The sequence below is a fragment of the Populus alba genome, chromosome 10 (assembly GCF_005239225.2).
Source record: "Populus alba chromosome 10, ASM523922v2, whole genome shotgun sequence".
Taxonomy (NCBI): Eukaryota; Viridiplantae; Streptophyta; class Magnoliopsida; order Malpighiales; family Salicaceae; genus Populus; species Populus alba.
The window spans coordinates 20863706-20877796 of record NC_133293.1 but is presented as its reverse complement, the minus strand read 5'-3'; the positions used below and the strand labels follow the sequence as shown (position 1 = coordinate 20877796).

The 14091-nt window shown below is 33.1% G+C and overlaps 1 protein-coding gene across 1 annotated transcript; it reads right to left on the bottom strand.

The window, feature by feature from the left end:
• Window positions 1–3064: 3064 nt before the first annotated feature.
• On the bottom strand, window positions 3065–7347 carry LOC118059870 (DEAD-box ATP-dependent RNA helicase 20). Its single transcript, XM_035072863.2, has 7 exons — window positions 7063–7347; window positions 6003–6599; window positions 5671–5759; window positions 5463–5562; window positions 4628–4882; window positions 4150–4322; window positions 3065–3703 (listed from the first exon to the last, which is right to left on the bottom strand). The coding sequence occupies exons 1-7, from the start codon at window positions 7210–7212 to the stop codon at window positions 3400–3402; spliced, it is 1668 nt and encodes a 555-aa protein (XP_034928754.1). The 5' UTR covers window positions 7213–7347; the 3' UTR covers window positions 3065–3399.
• Window positions 7348–14091: the final 6744 nt, after the last annotated feature.

Below are 14091 nucleotides of genomic sequence, written 5' to 3'. Positions count from 1 at the left end.
TAAATTTTATTTTATTTTTTATTTTATTTTAAATTAATATTTTTTTATGTTTTTAAATTGTTTTGATGAATTGATTTTAAAAATAATTTTTAAAAAATAAAAAATATATTATTTTGATATATATCTAAGTGAAAAACATTTTAAAAAACAATTACAACCACATTCCCAAACAAAAAAAAAATAACATAAATAATTGTAGCACACATAAACAAAACAATTCCCATAATAATATATCGAATCAGGGGTGCATAACAACAACTTTGTAGACCATTGACCCTTCTTTTTTCTTGAATTAGACAATTGATCTACTTAATTACCTTTATCTATACTACCAATCTTTCTGGTTTGTCATCTTTTCCTTTGTACTATAGTTTATTAAAAATGGAATTAAAAAAAATACTACCCAACCTTTTCTAAGAATATATTATAGAAAAAAAAATGCAAAGCATGCTTAACTTTTTTATATAAAATGAATCGACACCCCAGCTACTGGATCACTGTAATAATCAAGAAAAGAATATGCTATATATACTGGTAGCTGGAGGCTCTGAAAATAATATAATAAGTTCAACGTAGCACATTGTTTCCTTGTTAAAGCTTCAATGGCCCCTCCTAGGCAAGCTGCTACTCGCCACCGACAAGAAGAAATTTAACAGATGGCAAATGCGAAGCTTCATGGTGATGAGTTGTATGCACCAAACTAGCACATTTAATATTACATAGAAACAAGACATCGTTTGCTACTATGTCATAAAACAAAAAAAAAAGAGATAATAACGTATTTTAAAAATAGAAAAATTCTTCTTAAAATTATTTTAGAGTTATACCCTATTGCTTATTTAATATTTTTCTTGACATTAACACTTCCAGGAGATTTTTTTTATCTTTTTAACAAAAACAAATATTTTTTTTAATATCATGAGGATCTAATCAAACACAATGTACGACTTTTTTAACAATTTGCTAAAATATACCAACTACTTTCTGGGAGTTGATGGGAAGAACAAAAGGTGGGTTAGCCTGTAGAATTACCAAAGAATTGATATACAACTTGAAAAGAGTAATATTTTAATATTAATTAATGATGACCGCACGTATTGGTTGCACCAATAAAAATATTTTCTTTTTTTTAGTATTTTATACTCTCAATCATTTAAGAATCAAAACGTTAGAGATGTGATCCCACGGGGTCCAAATAGAGAAACTTTGATGTGAGGAGATTGTTTGGGTCAACCTTGTGAAACGACTGGTAAATGGGAGGAGTTGTAATGTCTTGCTCATTTCAGAATGAAATGAATGGGAGAGGTGTAATGTTCAAGGGGTTGCTTCAATTGGTTCGACACTTGTTTATTTTAATAAAATTTTGAGTTTGAATTTTATAAATGAATTACATTATTATTAAAAAAAAACATTATCTTTTAATAGATCGACATGGCTCGATCTGATTAATTAAATTTTAGTGAATTTTTAAATATTAGAATTTTATCTTTTAATAAATTGAATCAATTTAATTAGATTAGTTAGAGTATAATTAACTTATGAATGCTAGAATTTAGAAAAAAAAAGATGAGAATGAAATGGGGGAGGGATTTGGAAAGTGATTCAATATTTTATTTATTTTTATTGAGGTTGATAAAACATCATTTTTAATGTGTTACTATTTGTTTCTAATTATACCCCACTATTGCCCACCAACTACCCTCTCCCTAGAAGACACCATACCATCAACAAGCTGGTCCAAATGCTTGGGCTACACAATGCGAAGACAACAGGGAAAGTTAAGCCCCCCTGGCTCGAGGTCTATTCATCATTTCTTTCCCAGAAATAAATAAATAAATAAAATCACTTGTTTGTTCCTTTGCAAACCGTCAATTCATTTATTATTTTTCATTTTATATATTTACAGTTCTTCTCAATTTAAAATCTACGAATTAACCACGAAGCAGCTGATACTATTTAATCATGAGTATTCTTGTTTTGATTATATTATTAATCATTCAACTTTATATATTCTAATGATTTATTAATTCGGGATTTTATATTAAATTAGATTAAATTCAACTAGTCAAAAACCGGATACAAATGAAGAATTGGTCTTTTTCCAAGTTAGTAAATAAAAAACCACGCCCAACGATCCGAATCTGGTGCACACGTCAAACTTTGTTTCCTCTTTAAGCTATTCATAATGAAAAAAATAATTTATTGTCCTAAGTTCGAGTTAGGTTACTAGCTTATTGATTAGCCTCACTCAATAAAAACTCCATGAATTTTAATTTTGATACGAGTGCAATGTGGACACGACATCTCTTGCCTAATATATGATTAGCTTATTTGTGCACATTTTACCAACCATCAAGTAACGAAACAAGGAATTCAAGTCAATAACAACCGAAATCTTTATCAAACAAAATCTTACTTTTTTTCTTTCTCTTTTTTTTAATGATAAAACTATCGAATTGCATAACTTGCATGCGGTCAAACACAACACTCTATAGAATAGAATAGAACAATATTAGGGCAAAAAGACATGTAGTATAACTAGGAAATTTCCTTAATAGAAGGGCAACTGGGGAACTGCGTAGGCAGGCCTCTGGCTGGCAACTTAAAGAAAGAGAGGTAAGAAGTGATCCTCCTGCCTAGGCACAGGACAACAAACGTGAAAATGAAGATAACAGCTCAAAGCATTGGCATCTGCTTTCTGCCCTTCTGTATGAGAAAACTTATGTGGAGGTGTTACAACTTACAAGTTATCCATGTCATCCTGAAATGTCATAAAAATTGCTTGTGTTTTACATGACTAGTGACTGGGTGACGAGGGCCTGTTATTGACTGACTTGACCTAGCATGACTGTTCCAAAATTGCAACAAAAACTATGGTTAGTGTTTAACTGTTTGCAGCTGCGTGTGGTTGAATGGAATAGCTTAAACCTAGCCTTTTGCAAGTGACAAATGACAAAAAAAACAAAAAAAAAACCTACCGAATTCCAAACCCACCATTAATAATTTACAGTTGAAATCTGGAAAAAGCATGATTGGCATACCAAAATAATGTTGGAAGGGGAGAGGGCAAATAAAAAATATTGAGTGTGAAAAATGATGGGGAGTGCATATTCAGGAGCAAAGATTGGGACATCATTCTGTTAGGTAACCACCAGGAGACTGAGCCAACTCAAAAGAAACTAAAACATGTCCACAAATTTTCACCAACACAACCATTGTGGCTTGCTCCACCATGTATGGCTTGCTACACCCAATGTGTGAGAATGTTGCACGTTGTAAAACCAGGCATATTGCCATCGAGTAATAGAAACATGGTACTGATGCACCATATGCTTCTGGCAACGACATTCTAGAATCTTGAGAATGGGAATGATGTAATGATGAGTGAATATCCAAGCTTCATGATTCTGGCACGGATGATGTGAGATGCAAGTTTCTTAAGGCCTCAGGCACCGCCTGCCCACATTGCTCCAGAATTCCCATAAGTGGTCTAGCTATCAGTGCATCTTCTGTGGTCAAAAAGCTATGGAAGTTGCCTTTGATACTGTGCCTAGCCATTCTCGTGAGGATTTGAACATAATTATCAATTGATGGCACGAAGTTGGGTAAGATTACAGTTTCATAGAAAGCTAAATTGGAGGTAGAAATGCGCTCCACATTGATCACAGAGACCACAGGTTTCATTCTGATATTCGTATCCAGGCTGAAGAAAGCAAACAAAAATGAGTTAAACGTGCCAAAGACTATAAGTACTTTGTGCTGAGAGACAAACTTAAAAGTAGCAACACGCAGGATAACTCTACCAGCCCATCTCTGTTCCACGACCCAAATTTTAAGTTTAAGTCTATTACCAAGAATGGAGTCTCCAGATCAACTTGGTTTTATAAAATGGTATCTATAACATGTTTCATCATTGTCATTATGCTATAACAGCCTGATTTTCCAACATTCCTATCCTTTAGTACCATTCAAACTCTTGTTTACCTTCTATCCCCAGACATCCTAATTGCTGCTAGCATCTCAAAATAAGAAATGTGTCAGCACCAACATTTTCAGTTAAAGATGAGAAAACAACATGAAATGAAAAGGCTTGCGGAAACAACATTACTGGAGAAACGAATAGTCAGTAGAAATACATAAACTGCTGACCTGTTATCATCATTTGAAATACTGCGATTTGATTCCACAGAAACAGTATAACCATTGATTTCAAGCATCTTGACTAAATTGGAAGAGCTGTTATCATTTCCAACTACATATAGCACCTTCAAAGGTTGGGAGCAGAGTTGGCTGTCACAAGCATCATTCAAAACTTGTATACTCTGTGAAAAAAAAGCCATGAGAATCAAGGAAACTGACAGCAAAACCCATCAAGCCGGAGAATACATAGTTAAATGAACAAAAATACATTATAACACCATATTAATTCACTACATCTTATACAGTACGGACTATAGCACAGTGTACTGGTGATGGAGTAGTGACAACTAGAAATCTTGGAAATGCTACAACTCATGGTAATGATTTTTGAACCATATTAAGTGAGAATCTGGTTGCAGGTGTAATAATTTGCGTTTCGAAATTTTACAAGTAGAAAGCAGTTATCTAGATATTGAGATGTGAATACCTTTAGAAGTCTTTCATCCTCGGAAGTGCACAGATTTATTGTCTGAACAATGCATGCACTTTGACTGGGGATAGATTGATCGATCGATAATCTACAAATTGATCCCAGGAGAAGATTCTGTAGAACCGGAACACAAGCACCACTAAAAAAATTGTTGAAAACCACGGTACGAAGACTTCCAGAAATAGATTGCCTAATGGATTTAAGGGCGTTAAGGCAACCACCATTATAAAGAGATTCCACTCCATCAACAACCTATCCAATTACAAAAGAAAAAAAATCAGGAATAAAGGATAGATCTCAAAACATCTTTTTTTGAGAGATTTACTAGAGCATAGAAGATAGAAAAAAGCATCATATTCTGAAGAGCTGATCATAATAACAGTTCAAAAGGCAGAACATGCTTCACAAAGCATCCACCCAACACACTAGATATGCATAGGGCCACCATATTACATAGTCCATACAAGACTGCTATGCTATTGTATTTTGTGAATCCTGACTATCCAGGTTCAAAGTTGATGAAAATAAGGTGACACAAGAAAATGCCTCGCAACTATTATATAGATGACCACCAGCAAACAACTTCTCAGACACCTCAAGTCAATAAAAAAAAATAGTATATCAATACAATGCAGCACAGGCTTCCAAGAGGGCATTGAAAGGTACCACTGAAAAAAAAATGAAAATTGATATTATAATGTGTGTAAAAAATGAGATGTTTTAATCCGTAATTCTTTTACAGAATACCTAAAACAATAATAGCTAGAGATGGGAAAGTGTGAGGATAATCTGGGAACACCAGATCCGATTACATGAAAGGTTAAAACATTACCAAAAAGGAGACCCCTGATATATCAATAGCCTTCAGGGAAACAAGCTCCAAAAGTCTATCAGGTGTGGACACAAGAAATTCAGGTTCACAACTCGCCAAACTATACAAGAGGCAAAAACTTTTAGTGAGAAGAGAAAAGCAGTGATTTTATTACATTTACAAGAGCTTTCATGCACACGCATGAGAGAGAGAGAGAGTTTTTCTTTACCCATGTATCTGGTGATCTATGGAGGAACCAGGATGTACGCTCACTGTATGTATGCCAAGAGCTTTCAGAGGTTTGCACACCATACGTACCTAGTATAATTTTAAGAGGGAAAAACCAGGCACCAAATTAATGATTTGATGAAACCCTCTGCATCCATAGACATCTAAAATGATATTTCTTTTCGTTTCTAAAAAGTAAACCAGAACTCCTAAACAATTGACTACTGATTCACATTTCAAAAACACGAGAATTTTTTTGAGTTTTCTTGCCAAATAACAGTACAAACAATGTAAAACTCAATTTGAACAATGTGATAAGAAGAGATAACAAACCTTGACAGCTTCTTCTTGGGATGGTACAAGAAATAGAAAAGATGGACTAGGTACTGATAAATCTTCTTCCTCCCTTCTTACAATAATATCGGCAGCCATGGAAACTACCCATGCAATTTGCTCAGTAGTGCATGAAGATCCACTTGTCTCCAAAATATCTTTTCCAGTCGAATAACATTTCAAAAACTCAACTCCCCAAGGGCTAACAAACAATGACTCGTCCTCATCATCATTATAGGTTCCCTCATGTCGCAAGGCTTTCTCTATTTCATTCAAGCTATACATAAGAAATTTTGATGGGCAATCCATGTTCTCCCAGGCCTGTCTTTGACGTCCACGTCCGACTTTTCCATTCATCTGCACTTTTGCTTTTTCCTGGTCGAACCCTAAATTGTTATTAGAAATAAGTGACTTTCTAATCTCTGAGCCCATACTCATAGCCTTATCATTTTCTATACCCTTCATCTTTCCCTTGACAAATGCCTTCTCATTCTTTCGGGCCGAAGGCTTCTTTTTCGTTTCCTTTTTTTGGAACTCCAGTTTACCTTTCCTGTCATTGAATGGATCATCTAGTGTAGGAAGGCTAAAACACATTCCCTGTCCATCATTGTAACACATGATCAGTTACACACACTAATCAATATAATATACCCATAATTTTATTTCCAAAAACACCCAACAAGCTTAGATTTTGCTCGAAAACAAGTCTAGGTTTTCATAAGCACAACATTTGATATCTCAATCAAACAGCAATAGTAACTGCATGTGCTTGTCAATGCTACATAACGCACATATCAATCAATAAAAAAAAACAAAAAAAAACTCCTAACAATTCCTGATTCTGGGTCTAATTCATATATCTCCGGGAGAAAAAAACAACAGAAACCGCCAAAACCAACAAAAACAAGCATAACCCACTTCACAATTTCTCATCTTTCTCATTCTAAACCATTCAAAACATTAAAAAAAAAAAAAAAAACTCAACTTTAGTTCCGAAAACTAATCACCAATAACAAACTATCCTTCAAAAAAAATGAACAAGTTCTCTTCTTTAACTTACCTGGCACATCCGGCGTTTTCCAGATAAACGGCGCTTTTTGGCAGCTATAATGGAAGCAACACGAGCTGACACACTTGAACCCTCTTTTTGCATCTTCTTTCTTCTTTCTTTGTTCTTCTTTTTCGCCACAGCATCATCACCTTTTGCCATTTTTCCAATTTATCAATAAGTTTATTTATTTATGCTTCGAAATTATTTTGCTGTGTATGTATATTAACAGAGAGATAGAGAGAGCGGCTACTATGTGAAGCTGCTTTCTATGAACACAAGACGGCAGGTTTATCATGGGGTTTATTGTGAGGTGATGTCTGGTTTTGATATTTTAGAAGAAGAGTATGGGTGAAATAGTAAATTACTAAATACCTTGAAGGGCCAACCCATTGAGAAAACGAATTGGGCCTTATCAAGCCATGTTTTTATGCAACCCTTTACACATCCTATGGTTCAAACTCCTCTTATGATCTCGAAGTCTGTCGGTGACTACTTTAGTTGCTATCCCATGAGAATCTTGAAACTGCTCCGCATACAGTGGAAAATATTTGTCAAAAGTTCTAAAATAAAATTATAGCTCTAAATTGTGGAGTAAAATTTACCCGCTAAATGTTTATATAATAGTAAAAATGGATCTAAGTTATATAAGAAAAAAAATCTAAAAATACGACCGAAAATAATTGAAAATAAAAAAAAAATGATATCTTTTGAGCTTAATTTAAGGCCTTTTCAACCTTGGCTGATGGTGAAAAACCGATCTAGTCCTAGTAAAATGTGAACACAGATCAAAAGTTACTGCAAGATTTCTTCTTGCACTTCGCTTTGTCTATCTGTTATGTGAAGGTTAGATGAACTGTGCATTAAATGGTCTTTCTTGATTGTTGCGTAAGTTTATTCTTTCGGTCTAGCATGTGCTTGGTTATTTATATGCAGGTTAACTTACGCATCATATTTTACTAGACTGCAAATTTATATGCAGGTTAACTTACAACCCACAAGTGATGTGCTGGAGCGGAAGTTTGCAGATCCAAAACGTGGAGAATTTTCTATTCGTAATGTTCTACCAAGGTTGGTTTTCCGATCATTATCCATTGCCATAGCCACGACCCTCGCAGGCCGCAGCAATGTTTCCTTTCTTTGGTGATATCGACGCAGTGATTGGAGCATTTGGATGCATACCCCTGGACATCACTTTGCTAATGGTCTTGTATAATGTAACCTTCAAGTCCTCCAAGCTGGGCCTAATGTTCGGGATTAACACCTTGATTGCCACCATATTTTCAGCATTAGGAGTGTTAGGTGCAATATCTTCAATTAGGCAGATAGTACTTGGCCAAACACTTGTAGTCTATTTGCTTACTTGTAATGATAACAGCAGCCAGCAGCCTCTATCTAGTGTTGGGGATTCCAACCAATGATATTCTGATCGTTGTTCATTGGAGACTTAACATGCTAATACAATATTTAACATGATTCGATAAATTACATATATTCATGGAAGAAGAATACAATACAAATATGTGAAAGAAGATAATTACATACACTTTACTCAACTCCCAGCTCTTAAGCTGCTGCCATTGGCAGCCCTTCACTTTTTTTCTTGGTCTCTCACATTATGCACTCTCTCTCTCTCTCAACCTTTACTCTTCAATAATACCTTTATTTATAGGCATCAATAGTAATATTCTCTGGCACATTTATCAACATGGAGGGGGATAAGAAAGCTATAAAACATAGCATCAAAAATGCCACAATGTGCTTCCACTTTGTACCAAGTGGGTGATGAGTTGTTCTACTTGTATAAAGTGGAAGTAGGATATTTGTCACAATAATAACAATATCCTAACATCTAATTTTTGTAATTTACTTTAAAAATTTTAATTATCAAAATTACTAGATATTTTTTTATATCTGATCATATCGATCTTTATTTTAGTATTAGAACCTAAATTATTGCTAACTTATAATGGTTATCAAAACTATCATTATTCCATATAGGATAGGAGACGAGAGTCTTCATCTCTTATATAGCACAAGGATCAAGTAGTCCAGCTTCCTACGTTTTGCAGGCAACTATAGCTCCTCCAGTCAAGGGCAAGATGTTCAAAGGCATGTGTGTATACTATGCTGTCATAGTTAGTACCTATTTTAGTTTAGGCATTTGGGGTTATTGGGCATTTGGTAATCCGGCTCCGCCAACAATTCTTACCAATTTCATGGGTGATGGCAAGCCACTTCTGCCTTCTGTTGTCCAACTTCTTCACTCTTATGCAATTGGCTGCCATCATTGTAGTACTTCCTCTTTCCCTATCACCTCTTATTTGTAACCAGAAGGGGAAAAAAACAGAAACATATCACTAATAACGTAAGTTTACACATCCTGTAATCACCATGCTAGTTATTATAAGAAACACAAGGTTAGCTGCTTTTCTTTAATACCCTGGAGTTCGGGGGCCAAATCCCTTCCCAGTTAAGTTTTAGATTAATCATTCGAATCGATGTATTTACATGAAATTCACCTTTCAAAAACCCTTTCCTTGAATTTGAAATTGAAATGATAATGATAATGTAAGAAACAAATCTGTTTCTCATCGAAATAAAGTCTCGAAGGATGTCCCATTGAAGGAAATATGTTTAGTCAAATTGTTGGATGCTTCCATGAATGTTGTGTTGTAAGCCATAAGGTCTTAGCATCCAACTACTAAAGAGGGATTTACAAATACATGGCATAAATGTCAAGAATTAGTAATCTACAATGTTCACGTTCGTTGGTTCTTTAAGGAAATATTTGGTTAATGTCTTAAAATGAAAGATACAAAATATCAGAAATAAAGGCACATGTCTTTCAATCATAGTTTTGAAACCCGACTTGGTTTGAAGGGTCGACCCGGCCGATCCAGAGCTAGAACCGGGCCGGGTTGAAGAAAAAATAAGAAAAAAAAACCTGGTGTGACCTGATCAAGACCCAGCTGCAAAACCATTGATTTTTATTTTTTTTTGTACTAAAACAACGTCGTTTTAATTTAAAAATTAAAAATTAACTCAGTCAACTTGATAATTCAATCAAAATCTGGATTACAAGCCTTGAACCAGTCCTAAAACTATTATTTCAATACTTCGAGTTCATTTCAAAACGGTCTCACCTGCTCTTTTATATCATATTCAACGCTAAAAAAACAGTCTTTACTGCTCACCAAGGGTCCAGACTCCAAACCCGCCAAGGGTCCAAGCCCACCTCAGTATAGCTGACCACAATATCTGATAAGTGGATTGGGCCTATAGGGTAGAGTTGTGATTTTTTTTTCTTAATCACGTCTTTTTAATTTTAAGTATTAAAAAAAAAAAAAAAACAGAGGCTGCTATTCAGCCAACTTTTCTTGAATCCATCTCTTTGATTTGGTACCAAGGAGAACGTGTACATTTATCCTGTCCATTTATCTTTTTTTTTCTCTCAAATCCGAACAAAGCAAACCGGTTGGCAACTTATCTCAAGTCTTCACAAACATCCTGACCAAGGTTTTTTTTTATTTTGCATGAGCTTTTTAATAATAAAAATACAAATTTATTCACGGAGTCAAAAAAAAATAATGTATTGTTGGATAAAAGTATTTTAGGGTTTTTAGATTTTACTGTTCAATGCAAATACATTTTTAATATTGAAAAAGACAAAACATGAACTTAGTATTTATTTAAGGATATTTTTATACTTTCAAATAGATATTTTATATAATTGTCGGAGTCGTGAAAGAAATTCCATGCTTTGAAAGTTGTACATTAGATTTTCTTTTCGCCACCTAAGCCAATAGGTTCACATGAATTCTATGTGAACGTGTTGCCTTCCTTCCATTGCCCATATATTTCAAAAAAAAAAACTTACTTATTATGCACTGGATAAATGCCCTCGTCTGACAACCTTCACAGTATGTTATGGCTGGTTAATTTTGACCTCCTCCGTCAAGAATTGTAGAGTAAAAATTAACAAATAAAAGCAATGACCTCTGAGCATTGTGCCTTGAAGTTATGAGGGTGTTTGGGAGTGTGGTAGCTGTTGCTTTTCAAATAGCTTTTCGTGCCGAAAAGCATGCCAATAATGTTTTTTTATTTTTTAAAAATTATTTTTGATATCAGCACATCAAAACGATCCAGAAAGTGAAAAAAAAAAAAAGTTTGAATTTTTTCGAAAAGCAGGTCACATCTCAATCCCAAACCGCTCCATAGGGCATGCCGTACATGTAATATAAGACAAAATAACAAAGGCCAACCTTTTTGTAAATTTTAAAAATTGTATCATAATCAAAGATTTACATGTGTTGAGGATTATAACAGCAGCGGGTGGTTTTAAGTTTTTTTTGGTTTAAAAATATATTAAAATAAAAAAAATCCAAACTGCAAGCTTTCATCTTCTCTCTTCCATCATCCTAGTCCGCAAGAACAAACCAAGAACGTATCGACTTCAATAACTTACATATTTTTTTATAGAAAATAAATAACATGCAAAACCAAACTAATCACCTCCAAAAATCATCAAAACCCGCTAAAATCAATCTCAATATTAAAAAATAATATAAATCATATCCTGAAACTTCATCTAGTAACTTAAGCTTTTAAATTAAAATGCTTATTTGATATGGTATTAGAGTTTTAATGACCTAGTGGTTACGACTTTGAATCTTATCATCTCTATTTATTTGATAAAATTAAACACATAGTAATGTGAGCCTGTGCAAGTTTCAAGTTCAAAGAACTTTCATTTAAAAGGGTGTGTTAAAAAATAATATAAATCATATCCTGAAACCTTATTTAATAACTTACAGTTTTTGAATTGAAATGGTTATTTGACACCCAATATTGAAACTCATACATTAGATTTGCCTTTAAAATAGTAAAAGGAACTAAAAAAAACCCGAATAAAAAATAAAAAAATATAGTAAAAAATTAATGTTTACAGCCCCAAATAAAACCCAAAACTCAAGTAGAAAAACAAAACTACTATACTGATGTTCATGTAGGTAAAAAGCAATCCCAGTTGCTCTTTTTTCTCTCCGAACAGGCTCCCCGAGCCCTCCTTTTCCTTTTCGTTTCTTTTTTCTCGTGTAAAAAAAACAAAAGAACAATTATTGGTGTCCAAAAAGAAAAGGAGTGGAAAAGCCTAAATAGCCTAAAGAAAGAACCCAAAAAACCCCTCCTAACGCTACCGAGTCTTCTAGTAATTTGAGAGCAAAACAATTACTGTTCTATTAAAGTCCATATGCCTATGGTACCGTCTACGGTAATTTCACCATGGGTTTTAGTTTTTTTTTTTTTTTTTAATGTGCTCTATATTTTATAATATCTGTAAAAGTTTTTATAGTCATTGGCGCAAGATTACTCCAAGCACCAATGGTATTGTTGTTTGCTAATATTTTCTTTTTCAAAAATCAAAGTGTCAAAACCATTTGATTCATAGGTGTCAAATTTGATACCAGAACTGGTATGGAGTCACCGGTCAATTATTTTCATTCAAAATGTAATATTTCATTTTAAAAGAAAAATTATTGATATTTATTCAATTAGATTTAAATTAATTTTAATCAGTCAATTGAATTACAATTTAATCTAATCCAGTCAATTGATTTTCATCAAATTAATATTCTTTTCATCTCTACTGAAAATCTACCCCATATCAAATTTTGTCTCGTTGATTTTTTAAATCAATCAATGAAATAAACTGATATTTTTTCCAATTAGTTAGCCATGAATATACAGCCAACCACCCAAATAAAGTGATGTAAAGAAATAATTTTAAGGGATGTAACTTAATTGATCATGTTATAAATTTATTTTTTAAAAATTACTAATTCGAATCCAACAAATCTCATAATTATTGAAATCTTATATGATTATTAACTTTAAAATCTATAGAATTAGCGAGATACATGTAAATTAACCTGAATATCTATATTAATAAAAATAAAAAAGTAAATTTAAAGCTGAAATGCAGGGATAGAAATTCAAATACAAAATTGTTTCTTAATAAGACCTCGGTGCGTTCATATTTAATTCACAGACATCTCAGCTACAATAACTTTATAAAAAAACACAACTTTGTGCGTTGTCGCTATAGCTTAAGAATCACGTGACGAGCTGAAGAAATAGTTAAAAAGATATAATCAATGTGAAAGGCTTCTTAACTTTCTTGGAAGTATAAAAGAGAGCAAGGTCGTCCTCATATATCGAAAGCAGAGAAAGTAACATCGTGTCCGTGAGTGGAATCATGGTTTCACATTGACGAAGGGCCCACTATTATCCTTCTCAGTAACATCTTTTTGAATATCGGATTCAACTAAGTTTTTTTTATTTATTTAACGATGCCCATTCACATTTGAATTATTGCATCAATGAAAACCACTTTCTCGTAGTTTTATTTTTTAACATAGTTTGATTTTGTGCGGGATTTGGATATTAAATTTGATCGGTTAATTTTTTTTAAATCAATGTAATATTTTTTTTTAAATAATAGATTTTAAATCAATTAATTTAATTTTTAAATCAAGTAATACCAGATTCACTTTCTTATTTTTTATAAAATCCTAAGTCTATATTAGCTATTGAATTACACTATCAAACTTGTTTATTTCTATCTAGGACAAACCTGGAAATAATATGAAAAATATATTTATTTATTTCAGCAAAAGTCATTAGGAAATCATTCTTGCAACTAGAGCTGACGAGTGATCATAGTTACATAGCTTTTTTTCTTCTTTGCCATTGCAGGATCCAATGAGGTTTTTGGTTACGCGAGGCATCAATCTTTATTTTAATTCATCACTTTTATGTCAGAGTGAAATTTTTTTCAGGTTCTTAGAGTGACCAAAATCGACCCGAAAATAAATAATAATAATAAAAAAAATCTACCCAATTTAAATTTATCAATTAATTAACTATTATTAATGAATTACATCAATTAATATTCAGGTATCATATAAAAATTAACCTCGCATGTTATTTTTTTTTAAAAAAATCTGTTTACATCTCCGGTTAAAACGATGATTTTTTTGC